The 26096-nt window shown below is 42.3% G+C and overlaps 1 protein-coding gene across 3 annotated transcripts in view; it reads left to right on the forward strand.

Moving 5' to 3' along the window:
* Positions 1 to 26096, forward strand: part of PTCH1 (patched 1) — a 115048-nt gene that overhangs the window by 25216 nt on the left and 63736 nt on the right. For all 3 annotated transcript variants that reach the window (XM_077344570.1, XM_077344569.1, XM_077344568.1), the window contains one exon: positions 23224 to 23413. In XM_077344570.1, coding sequence (XP_077200685.1) covers positions 23224 to 23413 — 190 coding nt within the window. The remainder of the gene's footprint in view (positions 1 to 23223; positions 23414 to 26096) is intronic.

The following is a 26096-nucleotide window of genomic DNA, read 5'->3' on the forward strand; positions in this document are numbered from 1 at the left end:
GGGCCGCGTGGCCGTGTGGGTGCGGCCCGCGGGTGCGGCCCGATGAGTGGGCGCGGCCCGATGCCCTGCCGGTCCCCAGCCTCAGAAAGGTTGGGGACCACTGCTCTAGGCCAAGTCATTGCCTCCCACCCAAATATATTTCAGAGGTTTAAACTTATGATAGCCATTTTCTTCCTTATTCCTATTTACTGATTATGCCTTCTAGTTGGGGCTGATGTCTGAGGCAGCAAAGGCGAACAGATTTACAGTGTAGTTCTAACCAGTTACTTCCTTCTAAGCACATTGACTTCTGTGGATTTAGAAGTATGTAGGATAGCAATGTTAGTTATTCAGTGCATTTGTACCCCTCCAAGATTCTCAGGATGATGTACATAGTTCTCCCTGTTTTCATGATGACCCTGGCACATTGGTGAAGTTTGAAAGAGAATGATGGATCCAAGGCCATACAATAAGTTTCATGGCAAACATGACTTTGAACCTGGGGCTCCCCAAGCCTAGTGCAACACTCTAACCTCTGTGCTATTAGAGTATACATTTTCATGGGCAACTTACATCTAATAAACAAGGTTTATATGAAATTATACTGCAGTCAAATATGTTAATCTTTAAGGTGCCTCAGGACTCAGTTTTGTTTACCAAATATTTAACTGAGTAGGCAGCTCTTTGTCCTTGGTATTTCACTTATTGATGAGAATAGTCCTAATCAGACATATGGAAAAGCAAAGGAATGGTACAATGTGAAAGAAATAATGGAGAAAAGTATGTGAGTTGTGTCTAGATACATGCCGCAGAAACTTACTACTTAAGACCAGTCATTCCTCATATAAATCCTACCTTTTGTCAAGAAACTCAGGGTGGCATATGTGGATGTAAAAAGGTAAAGGTTATACCCTGTGCAAGCACCGAGTCATGTCTGACCCTTGGGGTGACTCCCTCTAGCGTTTTCTTGGCAGACTCAATACAGGGTAGTTTGCCATTTCCTTCCCCAGTCATTACCGTTTACCCCCCAGCAGCAAGCTGGGTATTCATTTTGCTGATCTTGGAAGGATGGAAGGCTGAGTCAACCTTGAGCCAGATGCCGGGATCGAACTCCCAGCCTCATGGGCAGAGCTTCAGACAGCATGTTGGCTGCCTTACCACCCTGCGCCACAAGAGGCTCATTATGTGGATAAAGTGATCCATTATTGATGTGGAACATCTACTGGCATGGTCCCCCTAATGGAAGTCTACGGACATGGCGTCCTCAGTCCTGCCTCCAGGTACCGTGGCAGTGGATGAACCGTGGCAGCAGCGCCAGTCTTTCAAGGCTGCTCCTATCCTCCAGAGAGCGGAGGCAGCCTTGGGAAACTGGCAGGGGTGAGGACAGCTCAGCGCTGTGCCTCCAAGGCTGCCCCTGCCCTCTGTAGTGCGGGGCCGGCCTCAGGAGACAGGCAGGGGCTGGGCCAACACAGCAACATGCAGTGCTGTGTGCTGCTGGGCTGGCCCAACATCTGCCATGCCTCTGAGGTCTCCCCCATCCTCTGGAGAACAGGGCTGGCCTCGGGAGACTGGCGAGGTCATGGCCAGCGCAGCCAGCAGGTACGGAGAGGGGATGGGGGGGAGGGACGGGACAGGGAATGCACATGCCTGTGCCAATGGACATGCCCCATGGTTAAAAGATGAGGAGCAGGCTACAAGATTGCCCTCTCTCCCCTTCTTCCAGGATTTCATGACATACATGTCAGTTTTCTCCCTCTTCCCCTTCTGTATTCATCAATAGCCATTTCTGCATACTGTTAGCTGTAATAAGAGTTTGAAGTAAGGTTAAAGTTTTGAAGTCTCTGTTAATGACCACTTTGGATAACATAGGGGCTGACATAATGACTCACCATTATTATTTATTTATCATCATCATCATTTATTTATTTATTTTATTTTTATTGACCGCCACTCTTGGCACAGCCAGCTTGTGGCAGTTTACATAACATTTAAAACTCCACATAAAACCATGCCCAACTAGTCTATAAAACCCCAGATGGCAGCGAAACACTGTCTGCTGAATACTCCTCCATTCCCTCACCCCCAGCCCCCGTATGCACAGCTGTCAACCCTCCAGAAGGTAGCTTCAGAGAGTATCCAGGCCAACAACTTTCTATAGGCCTGTGTAGGGACGGAGCCGTTCTTCCTGGCCCAACCTCAACCAAACGCCTGATGGAAGAGCTCTGTTTTACAGGCTCTGTGGAACGTTGACAATTCCATCAGGGCCCTTAGCTCTTCTGGCAGCTTGTCCCACCAAGTTGGGGCCAGGACTGAAAATGCCCTGGACCTGGTTGATGCCAGGCGCACCTCCCAGGGTCTGAGGACAACCAGCAAATTTCTACCTGCAGAGCGGTCCCTCAGATAAATGGGACCCAAGCGGCAAAAGGCCTTGGAGGTAAGAACCAGAACCTTGAATCTGATCCAGATTAGCAAAGAGGGGGAGAGGTAATAAAATTATATCCCGGATCAGAGGAGCTACCTGGCCTGACCCAACTGGGCATTCTTGCCACTTCTATTTCTTAGGTGAGCCCGTATGGAGTTGGGCTTGGCAGTGGTTACTAGCCCTGGTGTCTAAAGGGAGCTTCCATGTCCAGCGCAGTCCACCTCCGAATCCCAGTGAAAAGTGGGAGACTTTGGCCCCAGTGTCCTGCTGCTGTAGTGGGCTGGCTACTGCGCAAAGTGGGAGGCTGGGTGAGGGGGATCTTCCCCAGCCTGGATTTCCAGGGAGAGATTCATGAACATGTGGTTCTGGAGCTGTCTGCCCATGAGGTTGGGAGTTCAATCCCAGCAGCCGGCTCAAGGTTGACTCAGCCTTCCATCCTTCCGAGGTCGGTAAAATGAGTACCCAGCTTGCTTGCTGGGGGGTAAACGGTAATGACTGGGGAAGGCACTGGCAAACCACCCCGTATTGAGTCTGCCATGAAAACGCTAGAGGGCGTCACCCCAAGGGTCAGACATGACTCGGTGCTTGCACAGGGGATACCTTTACCTTTACCTTAATCAGGCTCTTAAACATTGTTTGGTTAACACGAGGAAGAATCATAGTCCTGTGATGAGACATGCAGGTTCAGTTTCTGGCATTTTCACTAAAAGGCTTAGAAAATACAGTGTTCCAGTTATCTTGCCTATCTTGCTGTCAGTTACAGTTGAGGTTAGATGTGTCAATAATCTGATTCAATCTAACACTTGATGAGCAGACAAACAGCATCATAGCTGAGCTCCCTGTGGTACATGATTGTCTGTGTACAGCCACTGTGAGGTGATGGTTTGCAAAGGATCACTGTTATCATTTGAAACATCTATTATAAGAAAGAACATAATGAAAGAAGCCGCACAGTGAAATTGAAAATTTGCTTTTGGTTTCTGTATGTTGTGGTTAATTTCTAGATTGGGCAGTTAGATAGATAGATACCTTTAATGGCATTAAAAATACAGTAGAATTTACAGCAAGTAACCTTTGTTTTACAATTGAGGCAGGGGCAATCATATAGATACAGATTGAAGTAATACTGAAACAATCTTAGGGCAGTTATCCCTTAGACTTGAGCAACAAAACTATAGATAGAAATTCTGTAACCTGCTCAGTAATTTCCTAGAATTTATCATGTAGCAATAGGGTAATAACCTTTTCATCTGATACATTGACAGAAGGAAGCAGAGGAAGAATCAAATGATGGTGAAGTTGAGTGTAGCTGCTACAACTTAATATAATATGGTGGAGTGAGTCTGGTTCATTATGGCAGTTAGTGCAAATTCTTTAAATATGGGGGGGTGCCCCTGTATCTCAGTAGGCAGTTAAATAGATGGGGTTCTTTCCTGCATTCAGGAATGTGTAAGTGGTTGGTGCTGAGACAGAGAAGTACTGCTTTCACACTGTTGCTTTCACTCCACTCATTCATCTGCTCCTCTGTTTAGTTTTTATGTTCTCCAGAACACTTACGACTACTGTAAGGGTTTGGAAGGCATTTTTCCATTTCACTGTTTATTACAAAGTTTCAGTTTCTGCATGCACAGATCTACATGCAATTTAATAAAGTAGTGAAGATTGGAGTTCTCTGTAGTCCAGTGGTTCTCAACCTTCTGAATACCACAACCGTTTAATACAGTTCCTCATGTTGTGGGGACCCCCAACCATAAAATTATGCAAGTGTTCTTTCACAGAAATTAAACCAAAACTGACCAATGGCATGAAGATCCATTGTTCATGATTGTATATGAATTGGTTTTCCCCCCGGGGTTTCTCATTTCAGTTCTGCCTCTTGTCCCACCATGCCAATCGCGCTCTTTTCTGCTTCTCCAAACAGAAGCTCTATCTCAATCTACCCCGCAAGGCTGTTGTGTGGATGGCACCTCCCAGCCAAGCTGCTTGCCCTGCCATGTCCCCTGTGAAAGGATCATTCAATCCCCAAAGGGGTCCTGACCCCCAGGTTGAGAACCACTACTGTAGTCACTGAAAAGCAATCCTTGTTTCATTTCAAAAGATGTAAGCCTGTTCTTCACATTGTGTTTTCAGAGGTTTGATAATATGCTGCAGAATTGTATGGCCCTCCTTTTCCTCCCATCTCCCTTTTCCATGCAGGTTTCCTTTGCCATTTCCTGTTTCCCCCCAGCCATAATTTGGGCGAACTGCAGTTAACGTCTTGCATCAAAATTATGGTTTGCAGACATAGTTTGAAATGGTCTTTAGAAGGCAGGTGCTAACTATGACTTCATCAGTATTTGCACAACTTCGTTAAATGGAAAGAGCAGAGACAGGAAAGATTGGATTCATGGTATCCGAACAGGATGTTTTAAAAATTATCTTTTAGACAATGAACAGCGCCTTATTTACTGGTTCTTGTAGACAGATGCTTAATAATTACATAACATATGCTTGCTTGCTGTATCTCTTAATTGAACAATTGCCTCATGGATTCTCAAAAATGGGTCAGAAAACACCCAAACCAAGCATCCAAATCTGTGACATGCACAACCATACCAATGTCCTTCTCTTGCATTTCTCTCTTGGTACCTGCTATTATTAAGCACTCTGTTTAGTGGTGTCAGAGGTACTTATGGTACTCCTTGGAATCTTTGACCAGCAGGTTTGAAAGTGCAATTGGATCCTTTGCTTATGTGCTCAACTGTTAAGAGACTCCAAAATATGACAACTTCCAGATGTCTGAACTGACTGATCCTTTTGTTTAGATTATGCTCCAAAGCTGATGCCTAGATTAGTGCTGGCTGGATGAAGCTATGGGAGATTTGTCTGGTTTTCACAATCCCATGTTTATATTTCATATGGATGTCTCCTTCAAAGCTGACCTTTCTCTGACCTTCTAAAACCATGCCCACTAGGATGCCCGCTTCAACTTGCCCACAACAGCTGCCCCCTCCCAGCATCTTGGGATAGCTTATTAGCTCATGGTCCTGAGTTATTTTCCATAGACATCAGTTGCAATTCTCAAATCTTGACCATCCAGGCAAAATTATACTGCTGTATCAACTTTCTTTCAGTTCTACAAGAAGAGCTGTATTTTGTACCCTGCTTTTTACTACCTGAAGGAGTCTCAGAGCATCTTACAAACTCCCTTTCCATCAGGAAAATCCTCCACCAGATCTCAGTTGAATATGCTCAGAATATGCAAATAGTAATGGGGAGTTGGGCAATATGTTCATGTTCTGTTTAATGTTTCAATGCTTTTACTATTTCATTTGATATTCCCGTGTACATTAAGCAACCTGTGCTTCTCTGAAGCAAAATTATGGTTTACCTTTTGGATATGCCACACTGTTAGTTTGGCTTCTCTGAATTAAAAAGAACCTGACAGCAATTTTCATTAGCTGAGCTTGTGTGATGTAGCAAGTGTAGTGTAAGACTAGGACTGAAGAGACCTAGGTTCCAGATTCCCATTTTCTTCTGAAGCTCACTTAGCCTAAGCTACCTCATAAGGTTGTAAGTAAAATGTAAACAAGGGGAGAGTCCCATGCACTGCCTTGAGCTCCATGAAAAACGTTCTCAGTCATCAGGTTTCGAATCCCCACTCTGTCATGGAAGTTTGCTGGCTAGTTCTATTGATGGCCCTATGTTTCATGAACCTGTCTAATCCCCCTTTAAAGCCATCCTTATACCTCCTGGCAGTGAATTCCACAGTTTAATTATACATTGAGTGTAGAAAAGTATGTGTGATGGAATCCCATTACTTGACCCCTTCAATCTGCCAATCATATTTTTATTTAGTCCTTTCCTCAAAGAGCTCTAAAAAGGTAACAAAGTTTCTTCTGCTCATTTATCTTCAAACAAACCCAGAGGTCATTGGCCAGTTTCATGGCCCAACAAGAGTTTGAACTCACTCTGGTCCTAGCCTGATAATCTGACCACTAAACTGTGCTAGCTTTCTGCTGTGGTACAGATTTACCCATTCCAGCTTTAAAATGTCTTTCCCCTACAACTTACGAAATTTTAATAAGCTGCACAATTGCAGAAGCAAATATGCTTAAATTGCACAGATTGTGGCATCCACCAATGAGATAAAGTTGGAAGGAGGCTTTGAATCTGTATGGAAACGACCCCACCCCCCATCTACTGAACCAGTGTATTTGTGCTTTTCAGTCAGTAATCAAATGTGAAGTGCAACGTACTAGGAATGAGCACTGTTAAGTCAACTTGTAGGGTTTTTTCCCCTCCCCTTAAATCATTGCTTAAGGGCTTCTGGCCTCTAGCTCAGGAATCCTGCCCAAAAATGCCAGATGTATTACACAGTCAAGTCTTGCAATGTAAACAGTGCTCTGTGCCATGAGAGCAGGGTGGTCCATCTCCTTTTTGGGGGGGGAGAGGGGGGAAAATTCTCCCTGCTCTGAAAAGAGCACAGTAGTTGTAGTGTTGTTTGAGTTCTTGGCTGCACAGCTAAGTTACTGGAGCTGCAAAAGCCTGGATAAATTAATACTTTGGACTGGCAATGTGTATCAGCTGAAACTGAGATGCTGGAAGGCAAAACGTGGCCTTGATTGTACTGTTTAGTTGATGAAAAGTGTTTTTTTTAATTGTTTTAGTTTTACTATAGTAGATAATTAAACATGAAAATTACTTTAAAATTAGAATCATTTCAGGCCTGAAATGATTCTGAGAAAATGTTCAGTTTCATTAAATCATTAAGATTTTAGAATCAAAGGACATTGGCCCTATAAATAGGGCAGCATGCAGTAACAGCTGCAGCAGAATGAGAATGGTCAGCTCCATGGTCCCTGCTTCACTTGGATGCACTTCCTTCCTTGAGGCAAATGAGTCCAAATGCCTTCTTACTAAAAACATGTTCTTCACATTAAAAGGATTTAATGAATGTTAAACCTGTATGCTGTGTTAAAACAAAACTGACACTGGCAGTTTTCTAGAGTGTCCATTTTGCCTTTTTTTTGATACCTAGCTTTTAGCCACTGTGGAATATAAGGAGTTAAAGGAAGAGAATGGGGGCCAGTGGAATCATCAGGCTTTCTTGCCACCTTATGCACAGATTGGGTTAGCGTACATTCTGTCAGTGCTGTCGTAAGCAGAGTTTCAGCCTTGAATCACAGAATCATAGAGTTGGAAGGGGCCATACAGGCCATCTAGCCCAACCCCCTGCTCAACGCAGGATCAGCCCAAAGCATCCTTAAGCATCCAAGAGAAGTGTATACCCAACCCTTGCTTGAAGACTGCCAGTGAAGTATCCAAGAGAAGTGTGTATCCAACTTTGCTTGAAGACTGCCTTCTAAGTCCATTGAAAGCCTAAGGTAGCATTTTTCAACCTTCTGACAATGGAGCCCCTGAAATAATTTTTCAGGTTTTAAGGAGCCCCAGAAGTGATGTCAGCTGGCCATGTCTCCTCACCATACCCCCAGAAGTGACATCACCACCCATGTTAACAGGCAGGTTTGAGGAGAACTGAGTGAGGGAGAGACAGGAGGTGGTTTAAGGTGGAGGAGGCATGCAGGCACAGAAACCACGTGAGAACTCACTCTTGGGAGGGGGAGCAATGGAAGTGGCTGGTTCCCTAGCTTGTAGCTGAGTTCATTAAGGCAGGAGGGGAAATGCTATGGATCCCCCTCCAGAGTTCCCATGAACCCCTGGTGGTCCATGGATCCTGGTTGAGAATATCTGTTTTTAAGGCCATGGAAAGTGTAGCTCCTTTTAGGATGGCACTGGAAGTTTGCCATGACAGAATCGATATATGTGGTGCTGTCTGTTCTCTCAGTAAAAAAAACAAAAGACAATTGCAATTATTTATGCCTGAAGGGAAAAAAACAACACCACTATGGAATTCTTCTCAGAATCAGTTTTAGAATAACTGTTGGGAAATCCTTGATCACATCAGACTATCCTGTGAGGGATAGAACATGTATGAGTTTGCTAGAACGTAATTTTGTATGTGAGGAATTATGTTTTGAATACCTGAAGGAAAGCAAGTGCCAACAACAGTTTAGTCATCTAAGAAAGAAGACCTAGAAAGAAATTAGCTAATGTAATGAAAGGCATTTGCCCACTTTGCCTTTTTGTCACTTTTTAAAAATGTCATCACATTTCAATTTAACTTTACTCAAAGATCTTTACTTTTTTTGGCATATGTTCATGAGAGAAGAGCTCCATAGAGGGCTTATGAGTATATGTTTATTTTGGTCTTATGGAATTGCTGAATTGGGCCATATTCCAGTTTCACTGATTTGCAGATATAATTCTGATTTCATTCAGTTCACTTTTGCACCACCTTTAGGTCATTATCTTTTGGGGAGTTCCTCCTAGCTTGCACTAGTACAAAAGGCCCTTTATAAGGCACTCCAGGAAAGTAAATCTATGGGAAATGATACTGTGGTGTCAGTTAGTAGCAAACATGAGGTTGGGGGGGGGGGGGCAATGTCTCCATACTAGCTTCCCAGTGGAGATTTTTTAAATTTCAGAGAGAATTGGGATCCAGCTTAAATATTAACTGGTTTTTTTGAGATTTGTGGAAATAGGGTGACCTTTTTTTCCTTTTACCCTTTTTTTTTTTTAGAGGCTACAGTTTCACATGACTTGCAAAAGAAATCTCTCTAGCGTTTTTGTTTCCCACACCAATTGATTTATCATTTTGCTTGCAAGCAGACTTAGAATGTTAGGGCAGGAACACACTCACTCTTTTCTCGTAACTTTTTTGTTGCAGACCGAAACCAGTTGACTTGAATAAATTTTTCTGAGGCCTGAATGAAACCAGCAACGTGGAAAAATCTTGCCGTTCAGGGCTGTCTGAATGTACATTTCAGCCACACAGTAAGCTGCATTTGTAGGCAGTGGACTGCTAAATACAACCATTTTTTCGCAGCAGAGAGTTAGACAGGTGATTAGCATAATTAGCACAGAGTAGGCTATACATATGGTAATGCTAAGTGTGTAAATGCCAGCTGCGGTGTAAAATTTATGTCAGGGGTCGACAGGGCTGTGCGAAAGTATTGTGTTACAGCTGCAGGTCAAAGCTTCCATTGCTTGCCTCCTTTTCTCTTGTTGGTGAATGTGCTAAACAGAGGAGAAAGACAGGCAGAAATATAACAGATAAGGCTTTGATTGAACAGCATAGTACTGTGCAGAAGGAGGTTGCTCCTAAAAATGCAGAGAAACATAAGACATCTCTTCCTTTTTTAATATGCTGGGTGTTCTTTCGATGTCTTTCTGAAATTTCCAAATATTTTTGATGGTGTCATGGCTATAGCCTGGTGTGTAAGGGGATGCAGAGGGAGAATTTCACAACTGTAGTTTTGAACATGGGTTAAATGTTTACCTTCCTCCTCTGGCCCCCACATTCCAGCCATCACTTTCTCACTCTCCTTCTTTAAAAAAAAAAGTTCAGGGTAGTTATTACACTTAAGGGGCTTGGAATTAAATGGTTTTGAAGGTGACAGTGTTATGTGCAATAAAATCTCAACAGTGCAACAATCTTCAAGCTACATGACCAATTTTTAGACTAAGTGCCAAAAGGTTCTGCTGTGGTTTTGTGTGTGGGTTGCTATATTTATTCCCCAGGTTCCTCCCACCTCCTAAACCATTAAATTCTTTTAAAATTAAAAGTGACTAATAGAAGTTTCTTCTTGTTGTCGGTTGTATGTGTGTGTGTTTAAAGGGAGTAACCAGCACTAATGTATACATACTTCAAATGGCTGATGGGGGAGGGGGGCTGGAAATCTCTGTGTTGCTGTTAACTGTTTCATTCATACATTTCAGATTTGCAACTTTTCCCCCTTTTGTGCCTTTTTTGTATGTCGTTGGCTATAAGGAGAGGTGGTGTTGACAGAATATAGTTCACACCACAGTGACCTTGTGATGAAACTTCCTCACAGCCACAGGGGGTCCTTATGAATCAGCCCCCTAATCCAGCTAATCCTGATCGCAACAAAATCATGAAAGTGGCTCCCAGTGATTGTGTGTTTCCCTGCACACAGATGCAGAGGGAAGGCACAGTGCTGAAAATAAATCAGTCCAGTGTGATGTTCCTCTCAGGCTGGGGGAGCCTGGGTGCGAAGCTGAGCGCTTCCATTGTGTTCTGCCCCATGCGGCCTCAAGTGGAAAGCCAATGAAAAGGGGGACTTGGCTGTATAATGGTGAGAAGAGTGTTCAGAGCTAAGAGGTGATGTCAGCTCTACAGAAGCTCAGAGAAGGGAGCTGGGGTTAATGTTATGCAACAAGCTGAATGCCCTGGCACAGAGTGTGTGTGAGTACTTATCTTGTGATTTGTGCATGATTTCAAAGCTGAGTTGCAGACATTTGACCATAATTTTACCTTAACAGATTCCAAAGCAGTGCTACATGCTCTGTCATTACATGTGGATGGATGGCGTGAGTTAGTAAAATAAATGAATTGGGAGTTCTTACATCATTGTACCAACAGAACCCTAAAAGCCAAGTGGGAAAAGAAAGTTTCCAACTTTGTTGTTTTCTTTGAGGGGGGAAGGGGGGTCTGTCTTGCTCACAGCATTTCTGAAAAAGAACTTCAGATTATGATTATTTTTGCATTAAATGCCTCTTCCCACATATTTGTGATTTGGTATGAGCAGGTCTGTCCCTTGACAGAACCACTGTCCTGAAAGCTGGTGGCTTGTAAGAAATATTAAGATGGAAGGAGTTGTGACAGGCGACAGGTTTGGTTCTGGGGTGCAGAAAGGGCAGAGTGCTGACCTGACCTGATTGTGTCCAGCAGTGAGAGTAGTCCTGCTTCAAAGCCATTCAGAAAGGAGCTGCTTACGCAACAACAGATGGTATAGCAAGCAGCTGGCAGAGAATACTTGAAAGAAACTGTACCGTGTTCCTTAATGTGTTCAGCTTCTTTTCATTTTCATCCCTAGATGTTAAGTTTCTTTATCAGCTTTAAATGCCTTTTCGGAATGTTGTAACCTATAGATAAAGATATTTACTATTCCTCACAGATACTGTGCATCTTCTTAAATATTTTTTTCTTTTTAGAATCTGCTAGTGGCCCAGTAAATACTGAAAGACTTCTGAAAGACAGTTTTAAATTCACATGAAGAAATAGCACTCTGATGTTTACTGAGAAGCAGGGTGTGGGGAAAAGCTGACTGTTATGAGACAGTGTAAAAGAGCCTCTTGTGGCGCAGAGTGGTAAGGCAGCAGACATGATGTCTGAAGCTCTGACCATGAGGCTGGGAGTTCGATCCCAGCAGCCGGCTCAAGGTCGACTCAGCCTTCCATCCTTCCGAGGTTGGTAAAATGAGTACCCAGCTTGCTGGGGGGTAAACGGTCATGACTGGGGAAGGCACTGGCAAACCACCCTGTATTGAGTCTCCCATGAAAACGCTGGAGGGAGTCACCCCAAGGGTCAGACATGACCCAGTGCTTGCACAGGGGGATACCTTTACCTTTTATGAGACAGTGTATATGGTGGTTAGTGTTTGGCTATGATCCCCATAAGATTCAGGCACTACAAATAGCTCACGAAACTAAATTCTTTGTTTCAGAGCTCCACTCATAAGGCTGCTTAAATTTAATGCAATGAGATGACACCCCAGCTCTCTCCTGTGACATGATTGTGACGAGGGCCATCTTGTTTAGATGAATAATCCCACTGAAATCAATAGGAATTAGTTGAATGAAACCAGATTATTAATCTGTAAACCTGTGGCCAAACTGTGGCGTTTTGTGGGTGCTGTTGAATGTGCTATTGACAGTAATGTCCTGAAAAGAGTAATACCCTTCTAAACCATTGATCTCAATAGAGTTAGAAAAGTATATTTCTGTTTAGTATTGCGCTATAAATTTAATTCTGTTGTGATACAGAACTATTATTTAAGTGCTAGATGCTTGAATCAGGAACATCATTTGCAGAATATTTGTAATCATGAGAGAAATGAGGTTCTGTAACTCCCTAGATTCCAGGAAGGATGATGCTATCTGTCTATAGTTATGGTGTTGTCTCCCAAATTCTCTGCAGAACCCCATATCTCTTGGAGAATCTTCTTTCGATCTTGGACACACCAGGGGAAAGTGTGTGTGTGTGTGTTTGTGTGTGTGTGTGTGTGTGTGCGTGCATGCATGCACTTGCATTCATTTAACTTATCAGACATTTATACCCTGCTTTGGTCCCCACCGGGGACTCAAAAGTGGCTGACAACACTGTTATCCCCTCCTTAGTTTCAGACTCACTCCATGAAGTAGGTTAGGCTGAAGAGAATGAAGAGAAAGGCCACCTGCCAAGCTTCTACAGCAGAGTATAGATTCTAACATCGATCTCGGGATTCTCATCCAGCTCTGTAGCCACTGCTTCTTGCTGGATCCACAAAATGCTGTTCCTGGATTAGGTGTTGCATGGGAAAGGGGTCATTGAAGGTATGCAGTGGAATTGGTGACAATCACATACACACCTCCTGTTAGCAGAACTCTACTGCTGAATCCAGTCTTATGCATACAAATATACTGCCAATAAACCTTCAAGAGCTTTCCCTGGGAACACTTAAGAGCAATGTAGTCCTGCAGTGACTGAGGAAAGGTTGACCTGACTGTGTACTTTGGCTTGCATATTTTAGGCACAGGATCTTGAGGTGCCCATAAACCAACAATCTTATACTACTGTAATCACTGTCATTTAATAGAGGCTGATACAAAGTACCTGAAAAAGAAATAAACTGAAGGCCCCCACTAGGAGGAAATTTGCCTAATAGAATGAAAAATAATTTTTACAGATTTATTGTGAGCATAGCTGTTCCTGGCTCTTCACAGCATAGAGCAGAGTTCTTTATGACTTACATTAATATCATACAAATGTCTCATATGATTTGTAGGGCTGTCAGAAAGCGAATGATGAAGCATAAGAGAATGCTGGCATAAAGAAGGAATTAACTAGTGGATTAAATAACTTGAGATGCATTTTGGCATCGTCAGAGAGAAGATAAAAATCAGGAGTGTTAGAATTTAATTTTGTTTTGTAATTAATCATTTTGGTGATAGATTATGATGAAATAGAATAGAATTTTGTTAAGTCAATTATAGCATTTTAAAACATTTTTAGTGCATCAGTAAGGTACTGAGTGTGGCTTTAGGGCTTGGTAATGAGATACAGAGCCTTTCACCTCTAGGTCACAGGTTCAAATGTGCCTCAGGTTAGAAATGGCTAAAAGCTGTTGCCACCTGACAGCTGTTCAAGTGCCTGGGAAATAATACGATGGTTTTAATGCAACCTTTTGTGGGCAGGTGTCCACATCACAGTTAGCACTCTTTGTGCTTATAATGGGGTGGGGGAGGATTTAACAACTGGTCTTTCTTTTGAGACATTAGAGCAGTGTCATGAGCCGATAGCTGGTAGCTAGAGAGGCCCATTTCAGATAAACATGACCACTCGGTTGTCATGTGATGATCCATTACTTCTGGAGTTGTATAGCCATCTTTTACAGAATTTCTCAGTTCACCTACAGAATTTTAGTTCACCTAGAAATTGATCTGTATGATCTCCTAATTGTAGCTAATTTTGATTCAGTTGCTTCTGTATCAAAATAGCTATGTATGAGCAGAGTTTTCTAATACAGTTAAGTGCTAGTAAACACAGCAGCTTCTTAGAATATATGCTATATGTAATATGTTGATCCTCCTGGCTTGCCATCTGGAACAGCTTTGCTGTATAATATAAAAAGGTAAGGCCTAGGTGGGCGGGGCCAGTCTGATCCTTGGACGCCTTCTGATTGGTTCAAAGATTGGACTGGCTCTGCCCCCAGACTTTGGACCAAAAGGGAGGCAACACAGCTCACCCACCCCCCAGCCCAGCCAGCGGCAATCTGGCAAGCTTGCAGCCAGTTTGCCCCGGCTGCTGACAGGGACACAGTAAGTAGAGCAATGCAGAGGAGTCTGTGGGCATACTTGTGTTTCCTTTTGAGGGAAGGAAGCCTAACAGTTAGCCTTCTGCCTTACAGTTGGCTGACAGGGAGGCCACAGAAAAGCCCCGTCTCACTTAAAATACTTTTGTGGCCAGCCTCACTTCTGGAGGGAAGATGTAGCCAAGCTATGTCTTATGAACTCAAAGGCATAAGTGGCCCAAAATTTCAAGTGGAGTTAGTTTTACAGGAAAGTAGACAGTGAGACTTTGGGGGAAGCTAGGTGATTCACTTTTATTATGCAATGATTTGGCCTTGTGGACAACAAGAGGGACTGCAGTTTCCAGCAGTAGGCCTCAGGCTTCAGAGGGTACGGCATGACCAGCCAAGCAACCAAGGGGGTGTCTGAGGCCACATGCATTCCTTTTGAAGGGATGCATGTGAGGGGAGAGAGCTTTCCCTTCAGCCTAACTTAGTGGAGATGAGCTGTACTTCCAGGGGATTCTCAGACCCCACCTGGAGGCTGGCATCCCTAAACCTCAGTGGGATACAATGCTACACAGTCACCCCTCCAAAGCAGCCATTTTTGCCTGGGGAGCTGATCTTTATAGTCTGAAGATGAGCAGCAATTCCAGGAGATCTCCAGGCCCCTGGTCTGAACATAGTTCTTGAAGTCTGGAAGTAGGGCCTCAAAAGTGTGTAATGCCTCTGCAGTGACCTAGCACCTCCTGACCTATTTCAGGTCAAGAAAACATTGCAGAGAGGAGGTAAGGTTGCCAGATTGGTGTAGCTTCATGTTCTGGAATTCCACACTACTAAGGTGTGCATAAACCTGATTAAGGTCAAGACTGCTGTGCACAGAGAGACCTCCTCTTAGGGTTGCCAGCTTCCAAGTGAGGCCTCCTACCCCACCTCCCTCAGGGAGCGTCTGCTATGGGAGATGAAGAGAAGGCAATTGGAAACTGCTTTGAGACACCTGAGGCCTGTTGGGTGTCTGAGGGCCATTCCCACTTCTCTCAGACCCCTCGCAGCCCCCATATCCCTCACAGGTTGTCTATTGTGAGGAGAGGAAGGGAAAAGGTGTTTGTAAACTGCTTTCAGATTCCTTTGGGTAGTAAACAGCAGGGTACAAAAATCCAGCTCTTCTTCAAAGGAGCAACCGTGAAAAAAGCATGTGGCCACATAACATTTTATCATCAGTAAAAAAATGGAGACAGAAGGAGCAGGGCAGACACCTATGTACTGTGACTGTGCCATGTAGATTATGTACTCTTTGTGTGCATCTTCTTCTTTGTACTTCATATTTGTGATGAGGATAGGATCCTTCTCAGTCTCCTTGGCCTGGGTTAGTTTGAGCCAATGAGTATAACACATCATTGAGTAAATATCTGACAATAGGGTAACCAGTTTTAAAATTGTCTTTACTAAGGGTCTTTGGGGAATGTAGGGTCTCAGTTCCATTAGTCCTGGCACCTACCATTGACTCCCATCTAGATGAAACCTGGTTGTGTCTCTTTAGCACTTTAGCTCTAATGCAGTTTTCTCTATAAATGATGACATATTCTACATGTGAGACGCTTGTCTATAATGAAAGCTTATACCTATAATTAAACTTCGTTGGTCTTAAAGGTGCTACTGGACTCAAACATAACTCTACAAATGCACTGTAAATGTTCTGCAGCAGTATTTATATTCAATTCTTTGCTGAATTACCCCTGTAAGGGGTTGATCAGTAGCTTTCTGTGGATAACATTGCACTTGATACCATATAATCACCACATGACTTTTGAGTGTTCCTTAGCAATTTCCAGAACTTCATAGATGACATAAAGCAATTCATGGCATGGTAACAAGTCATCTGGGGCCAGACCACCCATCCCCACACTTACCTCCAAGGAGACCGAGGCCTCCAGACTTTGCCAAGGAAACCTTGTACAGGGGACTGCAGAAGCTCAATGAGATGGCATAGTTTCCAGTCTTTCCACAGTGCCAGGCAGGCCAGGGGCTGGCCAGGAACTCAATCCCCCAGGACCAGCAACAGAGGCACAAGGCAACAGGGGTGGTAGAAGAGTAACAGAACCCACCACAAGGATTATCCTTTCCTCAACTGTTGTGGGAGCCTGGAAGGCTTCTTTGAAAACCTGGGGCAGGAAACCGATTGCAATGACATCCGTAGGCCAGCCCCCCCCCCCAACACCTCAGAGAAGAGAAGGGGAAATAGGCTTCCAGGCAAGCAGCTGCCCATTGGCCTTGGATCTGCCACTCCCATAGGCCCATACTTCAGGATAGAGGGAGTGTGTGTACACCTTGGGGAAACCAAAGAGGAAGGGCCAGACCTCATTTAAGATAACTAGGGAGATGTTACTGGCAGGAGATGGGAGAGGAACTCTAAATAATTTCCCCACTCTTCCTTAAAACAGGCACAAGAAATCCTGCAACAGTTCGGTGATGCCCATGAAAAGAATGTATCCTATATTGAATTCCTTGAGTATTTCATTGATGTAAATGAAATTTGTCCTACCCCAGTGAAGGTAAAACCAATTCACCATGACCATGGACCAATCAGAAACTTGGTTCTTTCTGGGGAAGTCTGGACTTTTATGTTCCGAAGGCCATGGTATACTACCTTTTGGATAAACAGAACAATGAACTGTGAAGACTTTTAGCAGTGGGTGGATTGGCCCATGATGATGAAAAACCACTGGAAAGGGCTTTCCCATATGTTTATGGAACTGTCTTGAGGCACCAACTTAAAGCCTTTTGTGACACTCCCATCATAAGACCCCCCCATTACATTCTCATTAAGAGAAACCAATGATTGAACTATGCTCAAATCAATAAGGAGGTGTCTGCCCTTTGCTTATTAGTTAATTGTTTCTGAAATGGGTATATTATGTGTATCATTTGTGGTTTGGCATCAGGATGTTTTACAATTTGAATTTTAAAACTTTGTAAGTGTATAAAACCTTAATTAACCCCCATCCCTGCCAAATAAAACAGCAGTGGGTAAAGGAACTGTGTCTCTGTGTCTGTATTTGGCCATTCATTATAACGGGCCATTCATCATTGCCTCTGTCAGCAAGTTATTGTTGGGACTGTTTGCCTTTGTCCAACAAACATCCCAGATACTGTGTTAGGGTTGCCAGCTTTGTGTTAGAAAATACCTGGAGATTCTTGGGGTGAAGCCTGAGAAGGGTGGGGTTTGAGGAGATGACAATCTTACATAGGGTTTAATATCATAGAGGCCATCTTCCAAAGTAACCATTTTCTCTGTGTGAATTGATATGTATCACTTGGAGATCAGTTGTAATAGTGAGGGAGCTCCAGCCATTACCTGGAGGTGGATAACCCAGTATTGTCTCCACACACGTTTCATCTTTTTGAATGCAAATGGTTATGTATAACAAAAAAGGCGATTGTTCAGATTTGAACCATCTTCTCCTCACATTCACTGAAACTTGATTAACACCTTCCATTATAGGTGCTATTGTTGGACTAGTTATTGAGCCACCATATGACTGGTACTGCCATCACATTATCCAAAGACCTTATTCTTGCCTCAGCTGGATAAATCCTTGCATGTATTTTCCCCTGATGGCTTTGGGATTTATGCATCTGACTATATATAGATATCTGCTTCTATGGTCCCTGTTCTACCAGACTGAGACATCTGATGACCAGTTGCTACAATGACATATGGACCAGAAGAGGAGGCGGCATGTATGTGTCTCACAAAAATAAGTTGCAGTGATGCTCAAGCAGCAAGCATTATTTAACCATTCAGGAACCTAGCAAGGACCAATTGAAGTAGAACTTCACACATTTCAAACAGAGCTAAAATCTCTTGAAGCATGAAGTGTCACTTTTTCAACTCCGGTGTATAATCTGGATTGCCTACCTCACACTAGAACCTGTCCCCGCTATATTCAAAACGATGGGAATTGGGGGAAAATGTTTAGTGTATTGGCTCTTCCATCTTGCTACACATGGGAGTTGTAGAATTCAGCCTCTTGGCAAGAATAATTCACTTTCCACTTCCACTTCAGCTCAAGGTTTCCTCCTGATTTATTTTTGGGTTTAGAATAAAGTTGCTTAGTACCATCTGTGTGGCCTTTCCTTAGAGCTCTTTGGATTTTTCTTAAAAGGCCAGAACATTTGAAGTCTTGTCTTGTTTTTCTGATTCCAAAGCTAACTGGTGTAATGTAAGGGGTATGACATGTGAGTCATGTACACACACCTGGGATAAGTGCATCTTATCCCCAGAACTAATAATCTTTTTCTTAGTGGCACAGACAGAAGTTAGAATGGTATTTACCAGCCTGCTTCCAGATCAGGTTCAAAGTGTTGGGCACAAATTTGCTTGTTGTCCTGGCCCCCTGGGATGTCCCTGGGATGTCCCCTGGCATTGATCAGGGCTCGGGCCTTTTTGGCCTTGGACCCAACCTGGTGGAAGAGCTTCGGGCCCTGACAGAGCTCTCTGAGTTCTGCAGGGCCTATAAAATGGAGCTCTTATGCCAGGCGTTTTGTTGAGGCCAGGGCGGTGACTGGAGTTGTGAATGGCAGATCTCCCCCTAATCCTAATTTAATTTAAATTTAACAGCTACACCCTCCGGGTCATTCTGCTTAATGGTCATTAGTGGGACCCATTGGCTGCACAGCGGGACTGGAAGTATCTGGGATCAGTTTTTTTTAAATGGATCACCATCTGCTGTTTTGGTTGTTGAAGTTGTTGGGGTTTCATACAGCTATCTTGCCACGGTGTACATAGCAGATTCTATCAGTTTACTGTTAGACATGCAACTTAGCCTTTGTTTTTTATTTAAATAGAATCCAGACCAGATTGTTTGGCTATTTGGCGATATTGATAGGATATTGTCAGGGACTAGGCTGATGTTTATATTGTGAATGGCATTGTGAGCTGTGCTAATGTGCTTATGTAATTATATCATTATGGGATGGGATGGGATGCCCCAGCTATTTATTTTTAGACAACGTGTCCATTTTGCAAAACTTCTTTTCTAGCTTTTTATGACTGATTTTAATAATTGCATTACTTGTGTATTGATTGTTAGTGTTGCATCTGGCCACTTATTTGCATATGTGTGTTCAAGCTGTTTTGATCTTTCCAGTAGGATTGAAAGGCAGGCTTCATAATAAAATTGTAAGTAAAATCAATGCAAGGAATTATGTAAAGTAGAATAGGATGCCAGCAGATGGCTCCAGAGTTATCAGATTGTTCATGACTGGCTGAACACATTCTTATTACAAAGTTTCAGACAGTTGTCGAATGGCTGTTAATTGATCTTTATTTTCATTTCATTCCTATGTATCTTTTTGTTGTTCTTGTTATACACTTATGGGTTTTGTGTCAAAAAGAATCCAGCTTTTGATGTAATGTTGATTAGCTAAATTTGCTGTATTAAGTGAGATTAATATAGTTTGACAGCACCTTAAGTAAGAAACAGTCATTTCTGTTGATACTAAACAGTTGGTCACTTTAGCTATGAAGAGTGCTGTCTCTTGTTTTTCATAAGAATTGACCTTTGGCTGAAATTAGTGTTAAATATCAGCAATTTCCAAAATAAAGTGATGTTTAGATATGGCAATGTTATTGCAGACTATGTATTTAACATATGGGGATGTTAAGTAACATTTTAAAATACACATTCCAAGCTACAGTTCAAGTGATAACATAAAATGTCACTAGTACTGATGCAAAAAGAATTAAAAACTTTCTTAAAAGAGCATGTAAGTATTACCTGGTGATAATATGATTTAATTTGAAACACAAAATTTAGGATGGAATTCAAAGTCAATGTGGTGAACAAAAATACTGTCTTACATTGATTTCTGTACACAAAACACACTGTGTTTCTAATAATAAATGAATATACAGTTTTTTAAAGAAGAACATCCTTGATAACTAGTGTAGATCTCACATGGTTGGATTCAGTAGAATTCTGGTGTTACTGCCTAAAAATCAACATTTTTATTATAATTATTGCTATTGATTGTTTTCACCTCAGTTTCAAGGCTGTTTGTGTGTGTAAAGGCTGGGGGAAATCCCCCCCCGCATGCTTGGTTAATACATTTGCTTTTCTAAAAAAGGGGAATGCTTTTCTGATTTTTGCTATGAGTAGAAATGTCTGTAAACAGAGGAATTCCTGATGCTCAAATTTCTGGTGAGCAGGAATACCTTTTGCTCTCTCTTCAAGTATACAGAAAATGCTCTTTTGCCAAAAACAAATTAACTAACTTAAACAGGAAACAATTTTTTGAGTGGAAATGTATTTAGTACCTTCACAAATTGACCATTTCCAAAGTTTTCTATTTAAAAAATGAGTGATTCATAAACTGGCATGAAAATTGAATATGTATATTACTAGATTCAAAGCCCGTTTGTGAGAACGGGCTTTGAAAGCCCCCCCCCGTGTGTTTCTGGGCCTGAGGGGAAGGCCTACTTCCCCCCGCTGGTGGCGCAGCCTTCCCCTGGGGCCTAGAAGCACATGCGGGGTGTCAAAGAAGCCCTGGGTGTGCTTCTCGGCCCGAGGGGAAGGCTTCTGTCTTTACTCACGGTGTCCTGCCGCTTGCCCATGGCCTGTCCTGTCCTGTTCTGGTGAGGGCCTAGAAGCCTTTCTGGCCTGTGCTGGTGAGGGCCTAGATTGTGCCCTCATCCGATTGACTAGAACTGCTGTCTGTCCTGGTGAGGGGCCGATTGGCCTCTCACCCAGACTGGCCCCGCCCATTCTCCACCCACTTAGCCCTTGGCCAAATATGAATACCGCAAAAGCTGTATAAAGATAGGCTTAATCGTAGGAACATGCAATACAAACTCTCATCTTGAAAGAAAGTTTGAGTACATTGGTATCTCTAAGACCAAAAAAGTTTAATTCTGGCTATAAGATGCTGCGTGCTTTCACACTTCAGACCAACACAGCTACCTCCCTGAAAGTGCCACTTGCATGACTTGGCACCTCCATGCCAAAATTGTAGATGTGGCCTCCACCATGGTGAGTTATCAGAAAAGGACAGCCTCTACCCACCCACCCCCAAATCCAGTGAAGGCATTGGCTCATATAGACCATGTCTATATGTAATTTCTACCTATCCAGCAGACTGGGAATGACTTCTCAGGCTTCAGTATGTGATTATATTGGATGGGGAGGTCTGCAGCACTAATGAAATGGTCCACAGAGGTCCCAGTGTGCTGTTTGAACATGTGACATTAAAAGGCACAGTTGAGCTTCATATACTATTGTACAATGTGAAGATGTTCACTGAGGACTAGAACATGGAAGAGGATTTAAGCATTTTAACCCCATCTGATTCTATATTTGTATTATAAGCACAAAGCACTTGTAAAAAATGCTGTCTGCTTTTGTGATTAATGTGTATTGGGCTATAGAAATCACTAGTATTTCCAGTAAAGTAATGGTGTGTATAGCATGGTCATATAGCACATGCTATGATATGTAAGCAAAGAATTTAAATTATCTTTGATAGTTATATCCTGGCCCTTTGAAATCATAGGCTTGGATGTCCTGTGTACTTACACATTGTGTGTACCCCTTCATCTTCACTATATTGTAGTGCATGATCTTCTGGAAGGTTTCCTGCCCATTAGAGTATGGTTTTTCATAAGGTGGGACTGCGTAAGGAAGAAAGGAAGGAAGAGGAAGCCTTAGTGTCAGTCTAGAACAGTTTGCATGGTTCTTTGGGTCCAGGCACTTGTAAAGTGAGCAGCTCCATTTTAAGATCAAATTTAGCAGCATGGTGACATTAGTATGTCACAAGCTTGGCTGATCAGGATCCTATTTTCAGTTTTGCAGAGGGGAGATAAATGATACAAACAAGCCCTAGATCAGGGGTAGTCAAACTGCGGCCCTCCAGATGTCCATGGACTACAATTCCCAGGAGCCCCTGCCAGCGTTCGCTGGCAGGGGCTCCTGGGAATTGTAGTCCATGGACATCTGGAGGGCCGCAGTTTGACTACCCCTGCCCTAGATGCTGCACGGTTCTGTGTAGCCTTTTCAATTTGGAATTAGAAGGTTTTTTAAAAACATCTTTTAAAATACACGTTTTGTATTTTTCAGTTTTCAGTTTAGTTTTTTCATTCTTCTACTAGTTGAATTCCCTTAGTTCAAGCAGCACTAGTATTTCTTCCTTTTTACCATTTCTTGAGTTAAATGACCTTACTATGTGTTTCCCTCTTTTAAGACTTAATTTGCATAGAAATCCTGGTTTTTGTACAGAGCAATACACTGGAGTTCTAGGTTAGTTGATTGCTTCTATGCTGCAGACTGTTCCTCTGAAACTACATGTTATATGACCCTAACTTAACAGTATTTTTATGTTTTAACTAGCAGAAGCAAGACACACTAATGCTCATTTACTTTTCCCCTCCTACCTCTTTTTTATGGAAGATAAACATTTTCCCTTCTGCCACTGCCAAATTATTTAGGAGAAGAGTGTAAATTGAAGCCATTTATCTTGAAATATGCCATTGCAGCAGACTGTTTATACAAGTGTAAGAAATTGTAACACAGAAATATTTGGTCTGGTCTGTAAGGGAAAGGTTTCTTTCTTTCTTTCTTTAATAAATTTTGTACATGTGGAAATATTGGTATGATATGGAAAGAGCATGTGACTAATAGGAATCGATTTAAGATGTATTTACTGTGTTGTCGACTTGGAACAATGATTTTTAAAAAAAATAACACTAAAGGGAATATATGTCTTTGCTGGTCTGTTGATGAAATTATCCCACTAGAAGGTTGCTTCAGCTCTAAGCTGGCTACAGAACATTCCGTGCATATGGGAAAGTTTATTGGTGGCCTGTGAGCTCTTAGAATGTGAATCCAGAGTAAGTTATTGTTGGCTGATCCCAAGTTGTAAATATTTGTCTGTCAGTTGGTGGACGAGTGAGTCGGGAGTTAAGTTACACGCGCCAGAAGATTGGAGAAGAGGCTATGTTTAATCCCCAACTCATGATTCAGACACCACAAGAAGATGGTGCTAATGTATTAACAACAGAAGCACTCAGACAGCACCTTGATTCTGCACTTCAAGCCAGCAGGGTACATGTGTATATGTACAACAGGTAAGATGGAATGGGTGGAATGGAAAGCTTTAAAAAAAAAAATTCTCACGCTAAGAACAGCCTGGGACACCTCAGGAAGTGTTAACAATCAGACAAAAATGTATGTTGTGTTTCTTCTTTTTATCATCTACTGAAATGCAAGAAAAGAGCTCATGCATGTAGGATAGATTCAGGTGGGTATTTGCATTAGTCTGAAGCAGCAGAACAAAGCTTGAGTCCAGTGGCACTTTTAAGACCAACATAATTTTATTCAAGGTCTTACCTTTTGTATACATACATACTTGCTCAAATACAGTGAAATTGAAATTATTAGTCTATACGTATAGGTAGAGGGTGAATTAGCATATGGCATAATGAACACATTTAACAGATTTGAGGACCAAACAGGAATAACAAGCTTAGTTTATATGGTTACCATTTGTTTCTGTTTAATTCCAGGGGAAAACATAGTGAAGGAAATAAATATGTCAAAATTGGAGGTTGGTGGGCAGATGTATTCTTAATTGTGGAATGCTGAGAGTAAGTAACTGAGACCCTGCCATTATGCTCCTTCCATCTCTTCTGAAGCATAGAGATGACTTGACTGCATAGTTTACTTTGAAGTGGGGCAATTAGCTGTGTAGATCCCAGATCAGAGGCCTTGACCCCAGACCAGAGAAATATATTTTCATCTGCCATTCCAAATTACATTAAATTCTATTATTTATTTATTGGATTTCTGAGTCACTCCTCTCCAAAGCAGTCTCAGGGCGACTAACAACCAATATGAACAAATTTCTGTACAATAAAATAATTTAAAATCCTAATAAATAATCTAGATAAAATATGCTAATCGCTCATTCCACCAATGAAATGTCCAGTGTGGGCCTAAAATCACAGTAGATGGAAGTCCAGTTTTAGGGCTGTTTCCTATGGGGGCAAAAGGCCTGGGAGAGACTCATACAAGGGACTAGGTAGAGGGGCCTTTTCAGATGGCAAGAGTATGACCTTGGCTTCAACCAAATGCCTGGCAGAAGAGTGCCATTTTGCAGGCCCTTTGGAACTTTGAAAGTTCCATAAAGGCCCAGATCTCAATCGGCAGCACATTCCACCAGGCAGGAGCCAGGGTCAAAAAGGCCCTGGCTCCAGTCAAGGCTAGGAGCACTTACCTGGTTAGAATTTTCTTAATAAAGTACTTTTCATGAATAGGAAGCAGGTGCACAGATCCCAGACTCTATAAGTCCTTAAAGGCTAATACCGGCACCTTAAATCTGATCCAAAATTCAGTTGGCAGCCAGTGCAGCAGCTAGAGGACAGGTTGAAGGTGGGGACCTGGGTAGCTGCATTCTGTACCAGCTGTAGATTCCAAGTCAGGGATAAGGGAAGGCCTGTTTAGAGTGAATTGCAGTAATGTAACCTGAAGTTACCATCACATTCATTGTTACATTACAATCTACTATTCTAATCTATTATTCCAAGTTAGAAATAAAATAAAGAGAACATATGGCCCTTCTGGCTGAGAATACAAATGGAAGGACTGAATTAGGTTATCATATGTAATGAGGTAAGAAACCTCTTAAGTCCTGGGGATTTGATCATTATGAGTGTTATAATAACTTGCAACTCAGCAATTTCCCTTTCTAGTCTGTTCCTGAAATCTCTTTGCAATAAAACAGCTACCGTATTTGCCGGTGTATAAGACGACTGGGCGTATAAGACGACCCCCCAACATTTCCACTCAAAATACAGTACTATGGGCAGCTATGTCTATCTCAACTGAAGTGCACCTGGCGTATAAGACGACCCCCCCACTTGGAGGCATGTTTTTCAGGGGGGGAAAGTAGTCTTATACGCCAGCAAATACTGTACTTTGAGGTAACCTATGGAATGTCCTAGAAGGCTGAAGTATTCTACAAGTTTATCAGTTTTGTGATTCCTGATGTCAGATTTGTGTCCATTTATCCTTTGGGGGTAGGATTTGACCTGGACATTCAATGGGACTTAATGGGGATATTGGTTTAAATTGTCCCACTTCAAAGAAGATGTTGTAAGGTTGCATAATGACAGGGTTTTACAATTAAGTATATATCAACCTTCATTTTTGACATATATTTCACTATATTCCCCCCTCCCCCAAATTAAACCCAAACAAATGGGGACCATACAAACTAAGTTTGTTATTCCTGTTTGGTCCTTGAAACTGTTAAACATCTTCATTATGCTGTATTCTCATTTACTGTTCACCCTCTACCTAGATGTGTGGACTGGTAATTTCCATTTCATTGTATCTGAAGAAGTGTGCATGCACTTGAATAAAACTTATACCTTGAATAAAACTTCAGAGCTTCAGATGGCACAATTTGTCTCTGCAATTTTCATTCTGATGCTATAGCAGAGGTCCAGTAAATGGAAATGCAGTGTATTGCTGTTTCTTTCATACTCAAACTAGTTTATCTGAAAAAAGCATCCCAACTCTCAACAGTTAAAGTGACTGGCTATCCAGTATTTCATTTCCTTGTATTTAACATCTCTTGGAGCAAATACACTTTATATGTATTTTGACCCTAAACTAGTAACTGGGATTTGAAATAGGTGGCCTCTTTAATCGACAGATTTGGCTCAGATACTTGTAGTTGCTGACTCTAATTAAAAATATCTAAAGATACAAAATATTTGAGAAACTAAAACATATCCTCCTGTACAA

This window comes from Paroedura picta, chromosome 7 (assembly GCF_049243985.1).
Source record: "Paroedura picta isolate Pp20150507F chromosome 7, Ppicta_v3.0, whole genome shotgun sequence".
In the NCBI taxonomy this organism is placed as follows: Eukaryota; Metazoa; Chordata; class Lepidosauria; order Squamata; family Gekkonidae; genus Paroedura; species Paroedura picta.